Source organism: Miniopterus schreibersii, assembly GCF_964146895.1.
Source record: "Miniopterus schreibersii genome assembly, chromosome: 19".
Classification (NCBI taxonomy): domain Eukaryota; kingdom Metazoa; phylum Chordata; class Mammalia; order Chiroptera; family Miniopteridae; genus Miniopterus; species Miniopterus schreibersii.
In genome coordinates this window covers 36,999,670-37,019,427 of record NC_138119.1, presented here as the reverse complement: position 1 = coordinate 37,019,427, position 19,758 = coordinate 36,999,670, and the positions used below count along the sequence as shown (strand labels likewise).

Sequence of the window (19,758 nt, the reverse complement as noted above, 5' to 3'; positions counted from 1 at the left end):
GGTAGAACAGAACAGAATAGAAGACCTAGAAATAGATCCAAACAAGAACAGCCAACTGATTTGTGACTAAGGAACAAAAGCAATTCAGTGGAGGAAGGGTAGTCTTTCTGATAAATGATTTAAAAATAAAACCCTAATCTAAATCCTGCACATCAGGGAAAAGGAGGAGAAGACATCTTCAGGACATGGGGCTTCGTGAATAGCCTTTAAACACAACACTAAAACCAGGTCCATCAAATTAAAAATTGAGTAATTAGACTTTATCAAAACTCTGTGAAGAGAACCAAAAGATGAGCTTCACACTGGCAGAAATTATTTGCAAAGCACGTGTCTGATAAAGGACACTTATCTACTATACATAAAGGACTCTTAAGATTCAACCCTAACAAAAAACATTAGAAAATAGATATTTTTAGAAAAATCCAAAAGAAAGGAATAGACACGTCACTGAAGAAGAGATATGGATGATAAATAGGCATATAAAAAGATGTTTGGTAATCCAAGCCATTGGTAAAACTTCAGTAGAGCCATGTGACATCTACACTTTCATCACTGAGAAATGTCAGGATTGGATTCTGTAATGATGGTATGTTTACTGTATGCCAGTGCTAGGTCAAGCAGTCAATGAGCTATGCAGAGGTACAGCAGAGATACAAGGTAGCACAGGTCACAGAGGGGACCAGAGCACTCACTACTAGCTGCCTCCTAGTGGGGTGGCTTTCTCTACAAACCACCACTTAAATGACAGATTAGATTGACTTTGCACTGTCTGCCCCACAGCGTGCTGAGTGCTCCTCCTCAGTGGTCTGTGCACGTCTGCTTCTACTGGTGGGTGGTATGGTGACCAAAAGTTGTTTACTTGTTTTTGCCCCAAGACTGTTGTACTACTTATTTTAATTATACAATTTAAATAATTATTATATAAACCAAGGAAAAGAAAGATGATGTTTCTGTGAAAACAACTTGAATGCATTGAAAAGATGTAATAAATGGTCATTACTAGAAATGCTGTTGAATTAGACTTGAATAGGAGAGCTATAAAATATTAGGGATCGATTATTCTAAAAGAGAAAAGAATGGAAAAGATTCTGCACTTAGATGGCTTCACGTACCGTAAGTTCTTGTTTTATTTTTAAAGCAGTTTTTCAGTCTGTGGGTCATGAGGTCATTAAATAGGTTGAAAGCAGCAGTTAAAAAAAAGAAACGTATTAGAACATATCAGAGTGCATTACATCTAGGAAGTAACATTGTTTTCTGAAACTTTCCTTGAACTTTTTATATTTATTCTATAAAATGTGAAGATGTGAAAAGCTTGAAAAACAAAGCTAAAGAAATTGAAACTGAAAGATTAGGGTATGTATTAAGGGTGTGATTTTCATCCAAGGAAGAAGAGGAAACACAGTTATTAGTTCCAAACTGAAAACAAAGATTTTGGTCTGACATAAAAAAAAAAATTGGTGAATGAATATATTTATGAACTTTGCATTAAAATGAAATGTTTGTGTGGTTTTATGGTATTTATTTTAAGTTGACCTTTTTGATTGACTAACTACAGATCCATGTCATGGGATAAGAGTTTTGCTATGTGTTTTTGTTTTTTTTTAACTTACTTTCCTCTAATGCCTCCTTATTTTGTCCCAGTCCCCTGTCCCCACCCCACATCCTTTCTCTGCCACTTAATAGTGAGTGACCTAAGAGGCATTGTCTAGGTTTCAGTTTACTTTTTATAAAATAAGATTATAAGAGTATTTATTGCCCTCTTTCCCAAGGAAAACAACTATCACATCACATATTGACTCAAACTAGATGTAAAATGAAAACAATTGAATTGGATTAATTCATGCTAAACTGTGAATGACTGACAGTCCCACAAAGCTCCCAGAAATCCGGAAATGTTTTATTTTTTTTATTTTTTAAGGGTGTTTATTGGGTCACATTTTACTCTGACATTTCAGACAGAGAACCGAATGTAGTGGACATTGGAGATTGTGAGTAAAGCTGTCTGTTCCCTTCCTTTAGGTCTGACTGTGCCATGGTTGGGGGAGTCCTGGGGAGAAATGGTAGCCATCTGCCCTCAATCCTTCTGGAGAGGCCTGGACAGCCTTGTAGAATTGAAACCTGCCCTCTAGAATGTGCAGCATACCTAGTTCAAGGGTGGCAGAAAGGGAGTTTCCTCTCCTTCCCATTGTGACAGGGTGAGGCTGTCTGTCACCCTAGATAGCTGCATCTCAGGGCTGCTTCCTTCTCTTGCCTTCTCCCTCTTCCTGCGGTGAAGATGGTGAGTTTTGCAGTGGGGGGGAGGGGTTCTTCTCCAGATACTGGCCTTGTGTGAGCAGTAGCCCCCTCCTATTCGGAGCCCGCCCCCTGGACCTGGGCCTGAGGAGGAGCTTATTACCCTACTGAGGTCCTGCCCTGGGGGGTGCCTTTCAGCAAACACTCTGTTGTTGGCAGTGATTGTATGGCTGTAGATCCAAGAGAAGACGAATCCTTTAGGGGTGTTATTGCATGCAGCACAGAGAGGTAGGAGGTGAGTTGCAAAGGTATTCTGTAAGTGCAGGTAATGAATGTGAAGTTTGATGAAGGCAGAAGAGAAGGCATGGAAACTTGATTGACATTTACTATATTCTAGTCACATTCATCATTGCATCTTTTCTCGCCAAGCAGTCCAGTACATTCTGCCTTAAAACTCATTTGAATTTTGTATTCTGTTCATATTATAGTCTTGCTTGTTTAATACAAAGTATTATGAATTGTGATTGAATAAAATTGATGCTCTTGAAACCTGTCCCATGTCTGTCTCAAGCCTTGATGTCTCTGTGGAACAGCTGCCCTGACAGGTATGAGCACACTTATCCTGACAGCCACCTCATGAGAAAGACATTGTTATTTTACACATGGGAAAATTAAGGTTCAAAGAGGGAAGGCACTTAGGTCTCGCAGGTACTAAAAGGCAGTGTTTGATTTCTCCCCATGCCCTCTCTTCGTATGTACTTTGTGGTTCTATAAAACAGAAAAACTAGCAATATAAATAAGAGTGCTGATCTGAAAGTTGAGATTCTTGGTTTTGTCCCTAACTGTTACTGATTTGCAAGAAAATCTTCTTATATGCATGTTGAGTTCAATTTCAACCTTAGTTTTGGCAAAGGTGACTTTTTAAAAGTCAAACACTTCGAGTGTTGGAAGACCGGTCTAAATCAAAGCAGTTACTAGCGGGATAGCGCCCCTGGGAACCTCACCCTGGTGCCTGCACCTGTTTATCTGCACACACTTGACTTTTAAAGACAAGTCCTTGTCACCAGTTGTTGGTCTCCTGGCCACACTGAAGCAAGCGATTTTAGCCTTGTCTTATTTGAGCCCTCCCCCACGTCTCCCATGTCCCTGAATGTACAGTTTGTCTGCCATGTGTAAGACCCAGGAGTTCAGATTTTCATGTTAGCAAGTCTGCTTAAATCCTGACTCCACCTTGCTAGTGTTACCTTGGGTAGATTGCTCCAGCCTTCTGTGGCTCGGGCTTCTTATTTTTAAAGGGGTAATGATGCCTGCTTCATGTGATGTTTTAGAAATCTTCTGAACCATCTAGAATGATTCCAACACAATGTAGTCTTATTGTAATGCCTAAAAGTTTGGGTTGATGTTTTACCTTGTAAATTCATTTTAAATTGACTAGATGTATTGTTTAGTAGGGTTTTATACATACTCAGATATATATTCATATCTGTTAAGCAGAATTCACTTGAAATACTGAGTTAGTTCCACAATTTACATGGCCCATTTTCTGATGATTGTTACTGTATGTAACAAACTGTCTTCCACTTTTGATTGAGGTTGATGGGGAAGGCTACCCATACCCTGTGGTGATCCACTAATCTAGCCCGTCAGCTTGTAGTATAAAAAGAATTTGCACACCGGGACTTCCACTCTTGAAGGTGGTTTTACAGATCCCACCCCACTTCTGGGCTTACACTGTTGCCTGCTCTGAGCAGGACTTCCCCGGCGGTACACGTCAGTATCTGGAACCTGCTTATCCGTGGGTAGCACCATCTGGACAGTCCTGTGCTCTGCTTCTACCTTGCTGATTGTTTCCTGGGGATTATGTGGATTGCGTAGAAAGGTTTTTGCAAATCCTCTTATTACGGAAGTCACTGTTGCCTGCAGGAATGAGATTAAAGGTGCTTAAGGCTGTGGAGTCTTCCGATTTGTAGTGGCATTTAGCAGAGCTGCCTCCTGCCCCCTTCCCCCCAGCACTACCTCGGGTTGGTCCGAGCAGCCGGCCCTAGGAAGAAGTCTCATTTCATCCTCCTAATTGTTATGCGGGCGCTCAGGAGATAATTTTTCCCTCCACGCACTGCCAATTAATATGCAAATTGACTGATAAATATTTATGCGGTGATTTAAATTATGCAGGGATGGCTCTCAGTGTATTCTGTAAATGAATTGTTCGTGGACTTCAAAGTGCTGGCTGCCGTGCTAACGAGGAGAGATTTGCATAAGGCCCTAATCACTCGCATACTGATTAAGCTTCATTATGGAAACTGCCAGCTGCAATCTTTGTTTCTATTTTATTACAAAAAGGGGAACTTTTCATGCTTCAGTTGCCTTGACAATGTCAGTCCTAGCTGGTAGGAGAGACTAAAACTCCTCTGAGCAACTGAAGTTTCCTTATTCAGTTGAAGATGGCTATGGTGTAACTGAAGTTGTAGTTTGCTTCTCCCCTAGTCCACTTTCCACCTCCCACCCTTGTTCCCTTAGATTTGTTAGAAATAGTACCTTCTGACCCCATCCAAACCGCTACCTGTTTCTTCCTTGCTGTGGACTGTGAACCTAGAAGATTTCACAGCAATGCTGGACTGCAGTGACTTTGTTCTAGGTGGGTACCAGCACAGTTCTTTCTTATGTGCTTTAATATGGAAATATCGGGTGTGGGGTTGGCTATGCAGAAATGCTTAATCACCTATACAACCGGCTGGGGGAGGGGAGAGGCGGGTGGAGCAGGGCAGGGGGAAGCATTTGCAAAGCTGGCTCATACTTGACCTTGCAGTGGGTTCCTCCCTACCACCAGCTCTTCTGGTTTAGAGGAGACTTTCAGTAAATAGTGTGGATTTAGACTTCAACTTGAATGGAGAACAGTTTTGCTTTTTTGGAAATTTCTATTGAGAGCATGTCATGTAGTTCTAAAAACACTCTGGGCCAGAAACAAGGTCTGAAGCATACCTTAAAAATATGTATATTAATAAAAATGTTTTGCATACTTAGTTGGAATGTCTTATATAAAAACCAAAAGTACTTAGTGCGAATCAGAATTGTTCCCCTGAGGATAGGTTTGGGTGACTGCCCCGGTTACTGCAGTCAGGCTGAGGATCAATTTCCAGATTTTAGAAGCGAAACTTTTCAAATTTTGACTAATATTAGCCTTTTTTATTTTTAAAAATTAACGTCAGAAAACAATCTTAAGTACTGGAAAATCTATTTTTTTAGAGTTTTCCCTATAGAACAAGAAGCCTTTGGGAGGGCTGGGCCTTTCTGGCTTGAATATATAAACTGTCTTTGTTGACTAAGAGTTAAAATAGATTGAGGTACCTTGGTGTTTAGACATAACGATGGCTCATGATGGCCATACCTTATGTTGAGTTTTATCTGTATGCAAAATTTTTGAAACCTCTTTGGGTTACTCTGGTCACCTGGAAAGTCAGGTGATGTGAACTCCAGGACTCTGATATCTTACAAACCTTTGCAAATAATTTTTTTCCCATATGTCATTTTTCCCATTTGAAAAATTGAGCTGCCCCCATCACCTGCACAGTTGCCAAGGATAGAATAAAATGATAGTTCTGAAAGTGTTTGAATTCTTAGGTAGACAGAAGGCATGGCCTAAACCCAAGGTAGTAGTGATGTCTCTACAGACTGTAAAAGCCACTGTTAACCGCGTGAATGACTGAACCAACAAACTGATGTCAAGAATTCACCAAGAGCAGCTTGCAGAATGTATGTTAGACTCATCATATAGTGTACTCAGGGTGCCCAGGGCAGAAACACTCCAAATATCAAAAAGGAAATTACTTATTTACTCTTACATTTACTAAGTTGGGAACTCAAGAAAGGAAAGGCAAATACCTTTTTGAAAAATTTTTAGCATTATATTTTAGAATTAGAAATGATATGTATTATTCTTAGTTAACAATAAATATTTAAACTCTTCCCATAGTTGTACCGTTAATCAGAATTTTTGTTTATTATTTTGTGTATGAAGTAATTTTGTTAAATGTCTTTGAAGGTCTTGACAATTCGATTGAAAAATTCTTAGAAGATTCACATAGAGTACCTGTGATACAATCTTTAATTTATGGATGTGAAAATTAGGGTATGAATTGTACAAGGTTAAGCTCATGACTTGTTAGGAATTATGCCTTCTTTGTATTTATGATACGTAGGAAATTATCAGCTTTTTAAAATGAATGTTAACTGGTTCATTATTTTTCCCGCCTTTAAAATACAGTCTAAAGGAAGCATTGAGCAGTGCGTATGCTTAATGACATATTCTATTACATTTGTTGTAATCTTTCTTGGCTTTCATAAGGTTTTGGGTAAGTCATTCAGAAAGCTGATTTCCACTAAGTTGTACACCTGTTTCTTTCAAACCTTAGTATGCTTTCAGATGACATTTAAATTTTTCTGGACAGTGAGGGAAAGGAAGTTGTAGAACAACCCTCACTTATGACCAAAGACATAAGAAACTGAACCCTTTGAACCTCTGAAGAACGAACCAAAGATATGATAGAACTTGTAAGCACATAAGACAGGTATCCGCTTAGAAACTATGTTAGAACGGCTGGTCCCCAGCTTCTGGTTTGAAGTGAAATATATGGAGAAGGACTCCCTTCTGAAGTGCTCTCCTCCCTTGTGCATGTAGATAATGCCACTGTGACAATATGGTTGGGACTCTAGTGATTGGTTTGATTTCCTATTTAAACATTTAAGCATATGACAAAATGTGCTCTTCAGTAAAAAAATCAATATAGTATAGTTAAAGTGTTTATTCTCTATGAACCAGTAATTAAATGGTTCTTAAACTGGTGGGAAAAAGGCAGAACTTGCTTGATAGTAAACTTGTTTAATTTATAAATATGCTAAGTTTGAGTTTGCAGGAGAAGTAGAGTAAGGTCTGTGTTTAACTATGTTTCGATTTCACCCTTTTGAAGAAGAAGAAAAGCAGGCTTGTTCTTGTGCCATCTGTTGTGTCTTCTGGGATACCCAACATTGCTCGATGAAACTTTTCACTGCGACATCTTAAACATAACCGTAAAGATATGAACCATGGCAGCGGGTTCATTTGGGATACCAAGGTAGCATAATTCCTAGGTGGGTGTGGTTGTGTGCAGTGGTGAGTCAGTCTTGACATTATTAGATGTACCTGTTATGCCTGTGGTAACTCCTTGTACTGGTTTATGATTGAGGAATGAACTTGACATATTGCTTTGACACATGCTTAGTTTGTTGGTGGGGGGTAAATATGGAGATATTTTTCTTAGATTTGCTTTGTATTATTTTGTTGAGTCACTTTCCAGTCTGTTTTCAGATTATCAATGGATTGTTTGGTCATAATTAACAAATATATTTGCTTATAGAAAAGGAAGCTTTATTGGGAGATAACATATTTTACTTTGTGAGGTGCTTCCCCCAGTTTTGTTTCTTTAACGTATTTTATGTTTCATATTATAAAGCATTTACTCCTCCTTTTACATATCAGACTGTATAACTTTTTAGGTTAGATTTCTGCTCTTTTTTGGAAGAATCTTAAAATTTATTTGCAAGACTACTTATTTGTGAATCACTTCAGGGTTGATGGAATCTTAAATTTCTGTCAGATAAACTTTTATTGCAATTTTCAATGTCTTAGCATTGATTCTGTCTCCTCGAACTGTAGGGCTGTAACATTAGTCAATATTCTTAACCTTTTCCTCTGCCTCAGTTTTACCCCCTCCAACTGCATCCCCAATTTTTTTAAACTTCATTCATCTCTGATTTATTACAGACTCGAGAATGAACAATCCGTCAGAAAATGGTAAACCTTCGATGGAGAGTGGGGACAGCAGCACAGGTAAGAAACCCTTCTCCAGCCAAGCTTTTTAATTCAATTTAGTAGAGAAAAGAGGAGGCTTTCCATTTAACCGGGACTCATATTGGGCAAATGAAGACTGATTTGAGTATTGAGTCGTCAGGTGTAATTTAGTACCTGCAGGAACTGGGGTTGTTTTTGCTTCAGATACCATCTCAGCAAAGCTACAGAGCAGCTTAGAGCATAGTCCTTCGGGTCCTGTAGTTCTGGGTACAGATTATGGATTTGCCACTTACTAGCTGTGTGATGTAGGCAGTTTCCTGATCTTTTTGAGACTCATTTACTCAACCATAGAGTGGGCTAATATAGTTCAGAGGTCATCGTGCGCATTAAAGAGGAAGTGTCAAGCACAGTTGCTCTTGTTCCAGGTTAACAGCATAGTAAATCTTACCCACTCCACGTTCAGTATAAATTAAAGTTATGATAGTGTCTGTACATAGTTAAAAACACATACCTGTTTCTAATACATCCTTTTATTTCATGATTTTTAAAAAATTACATTTGGTTAAACCCTCTATGAGGAGAAAATTACTATGTAAATGCGAAAACTGAGGCCCCAGAGAGGAAAGCTAAGTCCATAAAGAGCAGGTGGGCTCCACAGCCCACACTCTTAACTTGGTACATGGTTCAAAAGACATTTAACTCTGTCTGCTGGGCATGGTACAGGGGCTTCCCTAGTTTTGGTCAAGGCAGAAATTACTGTTCCTAGCCACATGGGGAACTATGGGCAGGGAAGCACAGCAAGTGCTGGTTTCTAAGGAAGCCAGGTCTTCACTAGCAGGGAGCTTTGCCTCTGTGACCTGTCATTTAAAAATGCCTCGCTCCAGGAGGTGGTAAGAATGAGAGTCACTCTTGGAAAATTTTCCACCCCCATTGACCATACAGCTTTTTAATTTGAAGCAAATAAGTTGAACCAGTATGGCAGCTTCCTGGCTTCACAGCTTTCATTCTGAAGTACCTGGGGGTACTTGTTAATCTTTCATCTCTGAAGTATACCTGCCCCTGCAGGTGACACTGAACTGTTGGGCTCCCTGATGTATTAACAGGTCTCTCCAGTGACTCCCCTGAGGCCAGCCCGTGTAGCCTGCTGTGCGCCTCTTAACCAGGGAAAGGGCCTCCTTCTGTTATCTGAATTCTTTGTTGGCAGCGGCCTCCTCTCTGTCATTTCACTATCCCATTTGGTCCCCATTTTTCATTGTCTTGTAGCACTGGTGTCTAGCAGTGCAGGTGCTTTGGCAACTAGCTAGGTGAGGGGCTTGTTTACAGAGAGACAGGGCAGTGGGTCCCATCCAGATGCTCAGGAAGGAAGCAGGGCCTGAGGAACGCCTGTGCAGAGGAGGTGTGCCTTCAAGGGGAGAGACTCGGAGGACAACCAGAGGGCGCTGGAAGCTGGCGCTGCATCCTGCACTGCGGCCGACTCCTCGGGGCTCCAGCCCTGTAACCACCGGGTCAGGAGCTACCACATCCTGAGCACCTTGGACACTCAGCATGACTCCTGCCATGCCCAGTGTACAGTATGCACTGCCTGGCTGCTGGTGGAGTTCTTATGCCAGCCCTGCCAGTCAGCTATTATTATTGTTTCAATCAGTCGGAAATTGAGGCACAGAGCCAGGCAGAAGGATGTACTCCCTGCCTATGGTTTCTCTGTGAACTGCAATAAATAAAACTGCAAATTCTAGCTGGAGGACCTGCTGAAGCTGTCTCATGAATTCCTCACCCTGTTTTCACATGGAACGTGTTGTGGAAATTTATAAGAAATTTATCTTACAGAGAACACATGTGAGATAATGTACAAGAAGTATTCATGAGTCCACAAGTTCATTGTAGGGAGAAGTGGTTCCTAGCTGGGAGGTTCAGGGAAGGCTTTGGAGGTGGTGGAGGGTGACCTAGCCTTGAAAGCTGGCGGGATTTAACCGCGATGGTGGGTAATATATGTTCAGCATGATGAAACAGTTCAGTAAAAGTCAAGGTGGGAGGAAGAAGCCTATCCTGATTGTCTCCACTTCCTCCAGGTTTCCCACCAGGCCAACCTATGTGATTTCTTATCCAGTATCATTTACTCACCCTCAGAACGAGACCATTACCACTATTATTGACTTACTAGTGTTATTTTTGAAAACTTACTATTGGCTTATTATTATTATTATTATTATTGGTGAAGGTAAAAATGACATTAAATTAATTTTAAATATAAAATGTTATTTTTTCTGATAATATTTAATTGTTTTGAAATATTAAAACTTATTTTAAAACAACTGACTCACCTCTTGACTCGTTGAGTTGGTGGTAAATGAAATGTATGTCTGTTTTCACCTGAATTCTAACAGAGCAAGGCTTCCCATCCCATCCCTGGCCACCTGAGTTTTCATTCAAATGCTTTTCTCTCTCCAGGATAACATCAAGATCTTTCTGGCAACTGAAAAGGCAAAAGAAATTTATTAACACAACCTAATATATTTTATGACATACATTCCAAAATTATTATTGTCAGAAGTTCCCAGCAGTCGGTGATATGCTGTTCCATGGGGTTTCTTAGTGCCGGGTTCAGACATCATTTTCCCCAGGTGAGAGAAGGATCGTGAAAGACCTGGGCGCCAGTGAGCCCTCCTGCTGTTCTTCATAGGAACCGAGGAACCTTGATGTCTCGGACCCAGCCCTCATTTGGGAACATTTCTAGATAAAATACCAGCGTTTTCAGGAGAAGTCTCAGAAATTCGTTGAGGATTCTGTAATTCCCTTCAGTCTGAGTAGGGGCTACCTGAGGGTACAGTGGAGCAGTTGGGATTTCAGACTTGGAAGGGCTATCTTCCCTCTGAACTTGTGTTTATCCAAGGGCCATTTCTAACATTCTCTTGCTTTTATGATTATCATTTTAAAGTTTACTGCACATTATACTGTGTGGACTACATTCTGTGCTGGCCAAAATGCTCTGACAAGCCCAATGGGGGAATACCAACACTGAGTTTTCTTGGAGTTCCTCAGAGTGAAGTTAAGTAGTGGGGGTTCCAGGGGTCATGGACACTGGCTGGAACATTTCTGGCAAGAGCCCAGGGAGCATAGGGGCAACAGGTTAGTCTGTTCCTGGTAGGCTGGCAGGTGTCAGCCACAGTGTGTGGCCTCAGCGAGATTCTCAGTGCTGCCCAGTGAGAATCTGGCCTGCCTGCCCATTGGTGCACATTGGGATTTTTTTCTAGGTATTTGGGGCAGGGAGCTATAATTATTAAATCTATGATACTACTAAGTGGCATTTGAATTGAGATTACACTTTTGTTGAATGAATGAGTGAGCAATTGATCCTTTCACCAAGAGATAACCAGAGCACACATTTAGAATTTTTAAGATAGCACCCATTTCATTTTTATTTGTTACCAATAGAAATTTGGGAAACTGATAAGAGGGTTTGTTTCTGAAAGGCTGCCTTGCACATGGAATGTGAGATTGTACTTCTCTCTTTTCACCCTTAGAGGGCAGCTTTTTCTGATTTTTTTTTCTAACAAGTATAAAAGAATTTTCGAGCCATGTTGTACTTTACCTCTTGCTTGACATACAAATACTGGACTTCAATAATCTCTCAGGTCCACTGTATAGCATCCTGGCTTAGAGCAGTGACAATGAAAGCTAGGGGTCAGACTTAATGAGCATGGAGAGTTGGCAGTTGATGGGGAGTAAAGAAAGAAAGAGGAAAGGGAGTGATGTAAAATGAATCCCTGCCTTTGTCTCTGAAGCAGGCTGGCTGTAGAGCTTGCAGTTCTCTTCAGTCTGAGTAGGGGCTGCCTGAGGGGGAGACTCGACAAAGAAGTGACATTTTAGTTCTGAAAGTGTTGCACTCGGGTGCCCTTTGATGCTTACAGGTGAAGAAATGACCAGTTGTAGGCAGAGATGTTCCCAAAGAACGACTGGGCTGCTTAGGTAGTTGTGGGTGTCTTCCGAGGAGATAGGCTGCTGGAAAGAGTGGAGTAAGGACCAAGGACAGAGCTCTTCTGCCACGTTGCAGGGCCCAGCATGGGAGCCCTGCAGTGCCTGCACTGCCCAGTAGGAGGCCACAAAATTCAGTCACACCAGCCACATTGCTAGTGCTCAGGAGCCACCTGTAGTTAGTGGCTTCCATATTGGTTAGCACATCCGTAAAACATTTCCATCATCACAGAAACTTCCACTGGACAGTGCTGAAGTAGACCAAGAAAGGGCACCACAGAGATAGGGTGAAGCTGATGGCGAGTTCATGGCTTTAGTATTCAGGGTACTCGGGTCCAGCAGAGGGGTCAGGACACAGAAGCTTAATATGTGACCTTTGGGTTTGACAGTAGTTATGGGGACCTTTGAAAGGTGTTAGGTAAGTGATAGGGAAAGAATTTGCTGTGGATAGAGAAGTAAATGGAGGAGTCACTCAGGTGACTCTTGTAAGGGAGACTGTAGTGTAGTGGCTAAAAGCCCAGGCCCTGGACCCAAACCACCTGGGTTTAGAGCCTAGTTTTTTCACTTGGCAGCTGTGCTACCTTGGACAGATTATTTCTTTCTGTGCCACAGTTTTCACAGTTGTAAGATAGAGATAAGTACTAATGATCTATTGCATAGAATTGACGTGTACATGAAAGTGAGTAGGTTCTCAATGCTCACTCATAGTATTTATTAGTATTAGTATGAGGAGGAGGAAATGTTAATTAAAGGAAAGGTGAGAGTGGGAGAGGAGTGGTCAAGAAAAGACGGATGATTCAGGAATTGGAGTTCCCAAGGAGAAGGGGTGCTGTGTTTCAGAGCACTGTTGGAGGAGGAGAAGCCTTCCTCGTTTAAGGCAAAGAAATAGGCAAGTGAAGGTGTTAAAGGTAGAAGACAGAGATAATGAATACAGAGAAGTCAGTTTCCAGGAAGAAGAACTCACTCTAGACAGGGTTAGGGACAGAGGCAATTAGGGATGTCCTTGTGGTGTTGGGAAGATGAAACCAGGGAATAGAATGCAGTGAGGACATCTGGGAGGAGAGAGTTCATCCAGATAAACAGTACAAGCAGGATTGGGAGCAAAGGGTCATAATTCAAGCTAGGAACCCTGATGTCTGATAAAATCAGAGGATTATGAGTTTTACTGCAGCTTTTCAGGGACCTCTTTGTGTTTCTGAAGAAGGCAGGAAACTGCCACCAGTTAGCTGGCTCACATCTTAAAGCTGAAGACGAAGAAGGAGCATTTGCCTGGGTGAGGGGCAGAAGAAAGACCCAGCAGAGAAATGGTTGGTAAAATTGTTTTTACCCACAAAAATGTTCTTATGATGTTAGAATTTTAGAATAAGGACTTTATCTCTGTTTTTCTTGGTCTTTAAAGTTTTCACTTTATGGGGCATGTTTAAGTTATTTGAAAAAGACTTGGCCACAATAGCTGTAGGTCACAAGTCATTCATCTTTCTATAGGTGAGAATAAAGTTAATAAAAATCTGTTTTAATAGTACCTCACATCCAGCTAGACTTAATAATTCAGTGAGCATTGATCGTTCATAGGACTTGTGCTCACTGATGGAGCAGTCGTCTGCAGGTGACTTACAGTAGCATAGGAAGCGTCCCATTACTGAGGCGTGGGGAATGTGCTGTAGAACAGTGGTGAGGAGTGTCAGCAGACAGTAATAGTCGTCCATCCTGGGGACGATCCATAGCATCACTTGGGTTACACTTCTTGCTGTTGTAGGAACACGGAACTTTCAAAGTGATTCTCTTTCTGGTTCTCCGTTATCCCAGACTTCTACTTTGTGATGGCTCAATTCTTTCTGGTTCTCCGTTATCCCAGACTTCTACTTTGTGATGGCTCAATTACTGCGTATGCGCACACACTGAGCAGAGGCCAAGTTTTCCTTGAATGCCTTTTAGCTGTTACTTATGTCAGTTATTCTCCATGGTTGCTTGACTTTCTGGAACTTCATGTGGAACTGTGCTTGCTTATCAAGAGTGATGTAGCGACAGGCACAGATATTGTCATTATTTCTTTATGGCATCTGAAATTTAGGCTGTTGGTAAATTTCCCTTTGACTGATTTAATTTAATGACAAGTGGAAATCTGTAAAAATATATGTATACTTTTTCTTTATTACATAGTTTAATTGAAGTAGGAGTATATGAGTTTTACTACAGATGAAAATGTAGTAAAGTATTACCAAAATATACCTGCTGAGCAATTAAAAATATCCTTCATAGACTCCATGTTCAAGACTCTCTTGGGCCCTCATTCAGGATTTGTGATTCTTATTTTCACTCCGGTTCCCTAGGGGTGATAGCAAGTGACTTGGGTAACAGCAGTGGTATGTGGCCAGTGAGACAGGGAAGGCTGGCTGCTGTTGTGGGCAGGAAGGTTTGTGCTGGCAGATTCATCTGGGAGCTGCAGGTTCCTTTGTGTTTTTGTTTTTTGAGTTGAAATGCATATAACATAAAATTAACCATTTAAAGTGAACATTTCAGTGGCATTTGGTACATTCATGGTGCTGTGCAACCACCACCTCTGTCTAGTTCTAAAATGTTTTCATCACCCCCAAAGGAAACCTCATACCCATTGAGCTGTTGCTCTCCATGTTCCCTTCCCAGCCCCCGGCAACTACCTTCTGTGTTGTTTCCATGGATTTACCTATGCTGGATATTTCACAAGAGTGGAATCACACACGTGGGACATTTTGTGCCTGGCTCCTTCACTTAGTATAATGTTTTCGGTTCATCCATGTTGCAGCATGTATTTATACTTTATTCCTTTTTATGGCTCAATACTATTCCATAGTATGTTTATACCACAGTTTGTTTACCCAGTCATCTGTTGATGGACATTTGGGTTGTTTCCCCTTTTTGGCTATTGTGAACATGAATAGAGCTGCTGTGAACATCCATGGCCAAGGATTTGAGTACTTGCTTTCAGTTCTTCGGAGTATATACACCTATCAGTGGGATTGATGTGTCATATAATAACTTTGAAGGGCCACCAAATTCCTTTTCGAAGCAGCAGAACCATTTTATGTTTACACAACAGTGCACAGGGTTCCGGTTTCTCCACATCCCTGTCAGTGCTTGTTATTTCCATTGTTTTGCATTGTAGCCATCCTAATGAACTGAATGATATATACTTTTAAAGTAGCAACTGGGGACTCATTTTCCCACGGGAAGGGAAGGGAAGTAGAATCAGACTGAACCCTCCCTCCTCTCCAGCAGTACTGTTGTGATCAGGTCTTGTAGTGAGATGAGCAGTGGGTAGTAATAGCGTGTCCATCTGAACCACTAGGCTTTCCCTGCAACCCCAGCCACCTTTGTACCCTGTCTCCCTCCTCGTGGCCCTGAGGTAGCTCTCAACACTGCCCGCCTTCCTCCCTTGGAGCACCTGAATTTGTCCTTGTGTGCTTGAGGGTGGCAGCAATGCCTTGTTCTTGTCTGTTCCCCCTCCTCTGCCTTTTCGTAGATGACTTTTTTATATACTTGCCTTTCACGTTATAGTGACTTATTTCTTGTCTGTAGCTCATACTTAACTGAGCACTTGTGTGTGGTTTGGGAACATGACTGATTTATCTTTGTAACCCAAGGACCTGACAGATAGTTTGGATTCCGGTACAGATGCTTGACCCTCCCCCTGCCCCCTGCCCCTTGCCCATCCCCCCCAATCTCCAGTTAATTCCCTCTCATCCTTGTTAGGTTCAATGGAAAGGTCACCTGCAGGAAGTTTCCCCTGGCGTTGCCGTCTCTCCTCGTGAAGTCCCTTTTCTGTGTTTTGGTCATACCTCATGTGGGTCTGTCATTGCACTTTCCATGTTGTGTGTCTCTCTATGAAACTGAAACCAGCCATTGCCCATGCACCAGGCCCCTGTTCCCCTGCCTCTTTATTGTCCATACATTTCTTTCTGACTAATGTTCAGTGTTTTTTTGTTTGTTGGCTATTTCCACACACTGGGATGGATGTAAGCTCTGAAGATGTGGTTTCTATCTCTCTTTTTCACTATCGTGTCTCTTGCATGTAGAACAGAGCCTGCCACATATAGATGTTCAGTGAGTATTTCCTTAATGCATGACCTGCCAGGTCCAGGTCGGAGGACACCTGAGAGCAAGGCCTTGGGGCACTCGGCCTCCCAACCTCAGTTCACATGGCAGTGCTCCGCAGATGCGTGTTGAGCATAGCACTTAATTCTCACAACAGGATCTTTTTCTACATGATATGCTTGGTTCTCTTTTTGTTGTTTATACGCCCCAAATTATATAAAAATAGAAAATGCACATAAACAAACAGAATTGTCTCGCTGTAAATAGTACATTATTCTAATAGTAAATAGTCACAAGTTTTGTGTCTATTGGCGTAACAATAGGTTTATCCTGTAAAGGTAAAAAGCATCCATTCACAAGGAGAAATTTCTTTTGAATTGTAAAGATGGCCGATCCTATTAAGAAGTTAATGATTTAGGAAACAGATGAATAATCCTACAGCCATATGTCAAAGTAGTCATTGTTGGGATAGATTGAAAATAATAAAGGTAGTATGGAGGCTCAGGATTCTTATGGAGGTCGGGAGCTCACATACTGCAAGTTCCCAGTTTAATTAGTGGGTAATACTCAGTGTCATAGAGAGAAAAGGTAGCCTTAGAAGCACCTTGCGCTTTTATATATTCAGGATATAGGTCTCCATTGAGAATAAGTCTTTTTTGATCCTCTGTTCAAACAGAATATTTACAGATATTTTCCAGGGTTCCATTAAACGCGGTTCTCTACAACCAGCTTCTTTACTCTGATTTAGTTGTTTGGTGGTGTGAGTGATTCTGACACTTGGTGTGAGACCCACAGTAACAAGTCCATTTCCTGCATTTAGCAAAAGAGTCTGAGGCCATTAGCATTAGAAAAGGATCATTTTCCTTTTTAAAGTATCACGGGTTTTTTTAGATATAGCTAGATCCTGAAGAGATTACCAAAATGTGATATTACTGTAAGTTTTCATTTTTGGCCTTTAATCTTCCTCAAATTTTCTATTTTCTTTCCTGGTATGGTATGAATTGATCTCATTTCATTTTTTTCCCCCCAAAAGGCTGCCTTGTTTTCCATTTACGGGAAACTCCATTGTTTCCTCACTGGTCTGCAAGGCCTCTTCATCACGTTTCTGTGTCCTACCCTATCTGGTCCATTTGTTTACCCTTCGTGAATACCACATGGTCCCAACTGTTACTGCTCCATGTCTTCCTGTCCTGATACACACCTCCCACCCTGAGAAAGAGAAGAAAAAGACAAGAAAATAACTTGTTGAGATGAAATTGCTTTGAGATGAAATAACTTGTTTGACATGAAATTGCTTTCAATCCATAGATAAGTTTGGGAAGAACTTACATCTTTACCATGTTGAGTTTTCTAATAAATGAGCATTTATTTATGTCTTCTTTATTATTTTAAGTAAAGTCTTATAATTTTTTTTCTTATAGTACTTGCTATAGTTTAATAGATTTGTGTGCTTTAACCTGTTAAACTCTTATTCTAATAACAGATTATTAGATTCCTTAGGATATTTATATAGATATATAATAAGATCATCTGAGAAGAAAATTTTGTTTCTTTTTTCCAACTGACGTGTTTTTATGCCTTGTTTTGCTGGCTAAGCCTTCCAGTAGCTGATACCCTTATCTTGTTCTCTGTCTTAAAAGGGAGTGCTTGTTACTCCGTATCCAGTTATAGGAGTTTTTTTCTATTCTATGCCTAGAAGTGTTATCATAAGTGGCTATTGAATTTTATCTGAGGGTTTTCCTTTGAGATGATAATATGATTTTTCTCCCTTTAATGAATGTGGTAAGTCATATTAATTGATTTTTTTTTTTTACCTCCAACCTTGCATTCCTGGAATAAGTCCATCTTAATTATAATATTTTATCTTGCTAGATTATTTTTGCTATTATTATTTAGGCTATTTTCATATATGTTTATGAGTAAATCTGACTTATGTGGGGGGTTTTCTTTTTCTTACTTGTCTGTGTCAGATTTTGGTATCATGGTTTTACTGGCCCCATAAAATGAATTAGGACGTGTTCCCTCCTCATCCATCTCTGGAAAAATTGTATAAGATTGGAACTATTTTTCCTTAGAATTTTGTAAACAAACAGGAAAATTGTTTAGGCTTTTTATTTGTGTCTATTTTCTAGAGTTATCTGTTTCTAAGTTTTCATGTTACTGGCATGAATTTTATTGGTTCACAGTATGTCCTCCTATTAGTATCTGTGGCATTTTTCAACAGTGCCCTTTGTGTTAGCCTTAAATTACTTGCTCGGTCTCTTACTTTCTTGTTCCATCGTAACAGAAGTTGGTAAGTTATTTGATTTTTTTTGAAAGAAACAAGTTGATGTTTCTATTATAGGAGTGGGCAAAAGTAGGTTTACAGTTGTGCATACATGAAACATAGTTTATTCTTGTATTATTATTTATTACTGTATTTATTTGTATTACAACTGTAAACTTACTTTTGCTTACACCTGTATGTGCTTTGTTGCTGTTTCACTAATTTTTGGCCGTAACTTTCTTACTGCTTTCCTCTGCTCTCTTTGGATTAATTTCTTTCGTAGCATTTCCTTCTCTTTGCTGCACATTAGACAGCATTAAACTACCCTGCCCCTGCACCTCTCTGTGTCTCTTTGACTTTTTATCTCCTCATGTTGGTGCCCTCTTATCTTCTACCCTCTTTTCTCTATATCCATTCATCACTGATAGACATTTTTACTCTCCTGATTTTAACTATCTCAACATTGATTGGCTGCTTACTGCACGCCCCCTACTGGGGATTGAGCTCCAAGCCCTGACCGGGAATCGAACCAATGACCTCTTGGTGTATAGGTCGACGCTCAACCACTGAGCCACATAAAAGAACAATCTCCGAGATTTTAAGGAGATGAAATGTGTATACACACTTCTTTTATAATTATCTCAAGGAAAAGTGATACGTTTGCTACAAATTAGGACATGTAATGGCAAATGTTCCACCTTTTATAAATACTGCTTAAGGTTCTGGCTTGTACTCTCCTAACTGCTGTGCTGTGTGACGGGTGAGGTGAGAAGAGAGGTGCTTCAGTGGCGGCAAGTGGAAGGGCAGTACCCCATCGTGTGTCTTGATGATGCTCAGGCTCCTGCAGCCTGTTATATTTTATTCAGTGTAAGGTGTCCTGATAATTTCTAACTAATAGCTGGGCGTGGTCATTTGAGCAGCCTGTTAGGTGCCCTGGATGGATTTCTGGCTATTAGGGTCGTATGTCTCCGTAAGTCAGTCCTCTTCTCACACCCGATCACAGCGTCAAAGTACTGGCATACCATTTGTAAATTATAGTTATCACAGAGCCCTTGCCAATTAGTTATAGGACTCAAGCTATACTTTGGGATTGAAGAAATTTATTATCATGTAAATGGTTGCTTTTGCCATTTATTAATGCTTTTAAGTTAATAGTAAGTCTGTCTTGCTCTTGTCAAAGTCACCAGTGAATTTCTTCTGTCGAAACCAAATGCCGAGAAGGATGAGACCAGGGAGAACCCCAGCACATCCCTGGAGCTCCGTCTCCACCATTCTCAACAGCAACGAGATGACAATAATCTCGTCCTTAAAGCACCTCACGTCTCGTGCTTGTCTGGCCCATTTCCCAGTCACCCATCCACTTCTGATTGCTCCAACACTCCCGTAGATTGTC

The 19,758-nt window shown here is 40.7% G+C and overlaps 1 protein-coding gene across 1 annotated transcript in view; it reads left to right on the top strand.

Moving 5' to 3' along the window:
* POU2F1 (POU class 2 homeobox 1) overlaps window positions 1-19,758 on the top strand; it is a 99,753-nt gene that overhangs the window by 50,183 nt on the left and 29,812 nt on the right. The window contains exon 2 of the mRNA XM_081121017.1: window positions 8,030-8,095. Coding sequence (XP_080977143.1) covers window positions 8,030-8,095 — 66 coding nt within the window. The remainder of the gene's footprint in view (window positions 1-8,029; window positions 8,096-19,758) is intronic.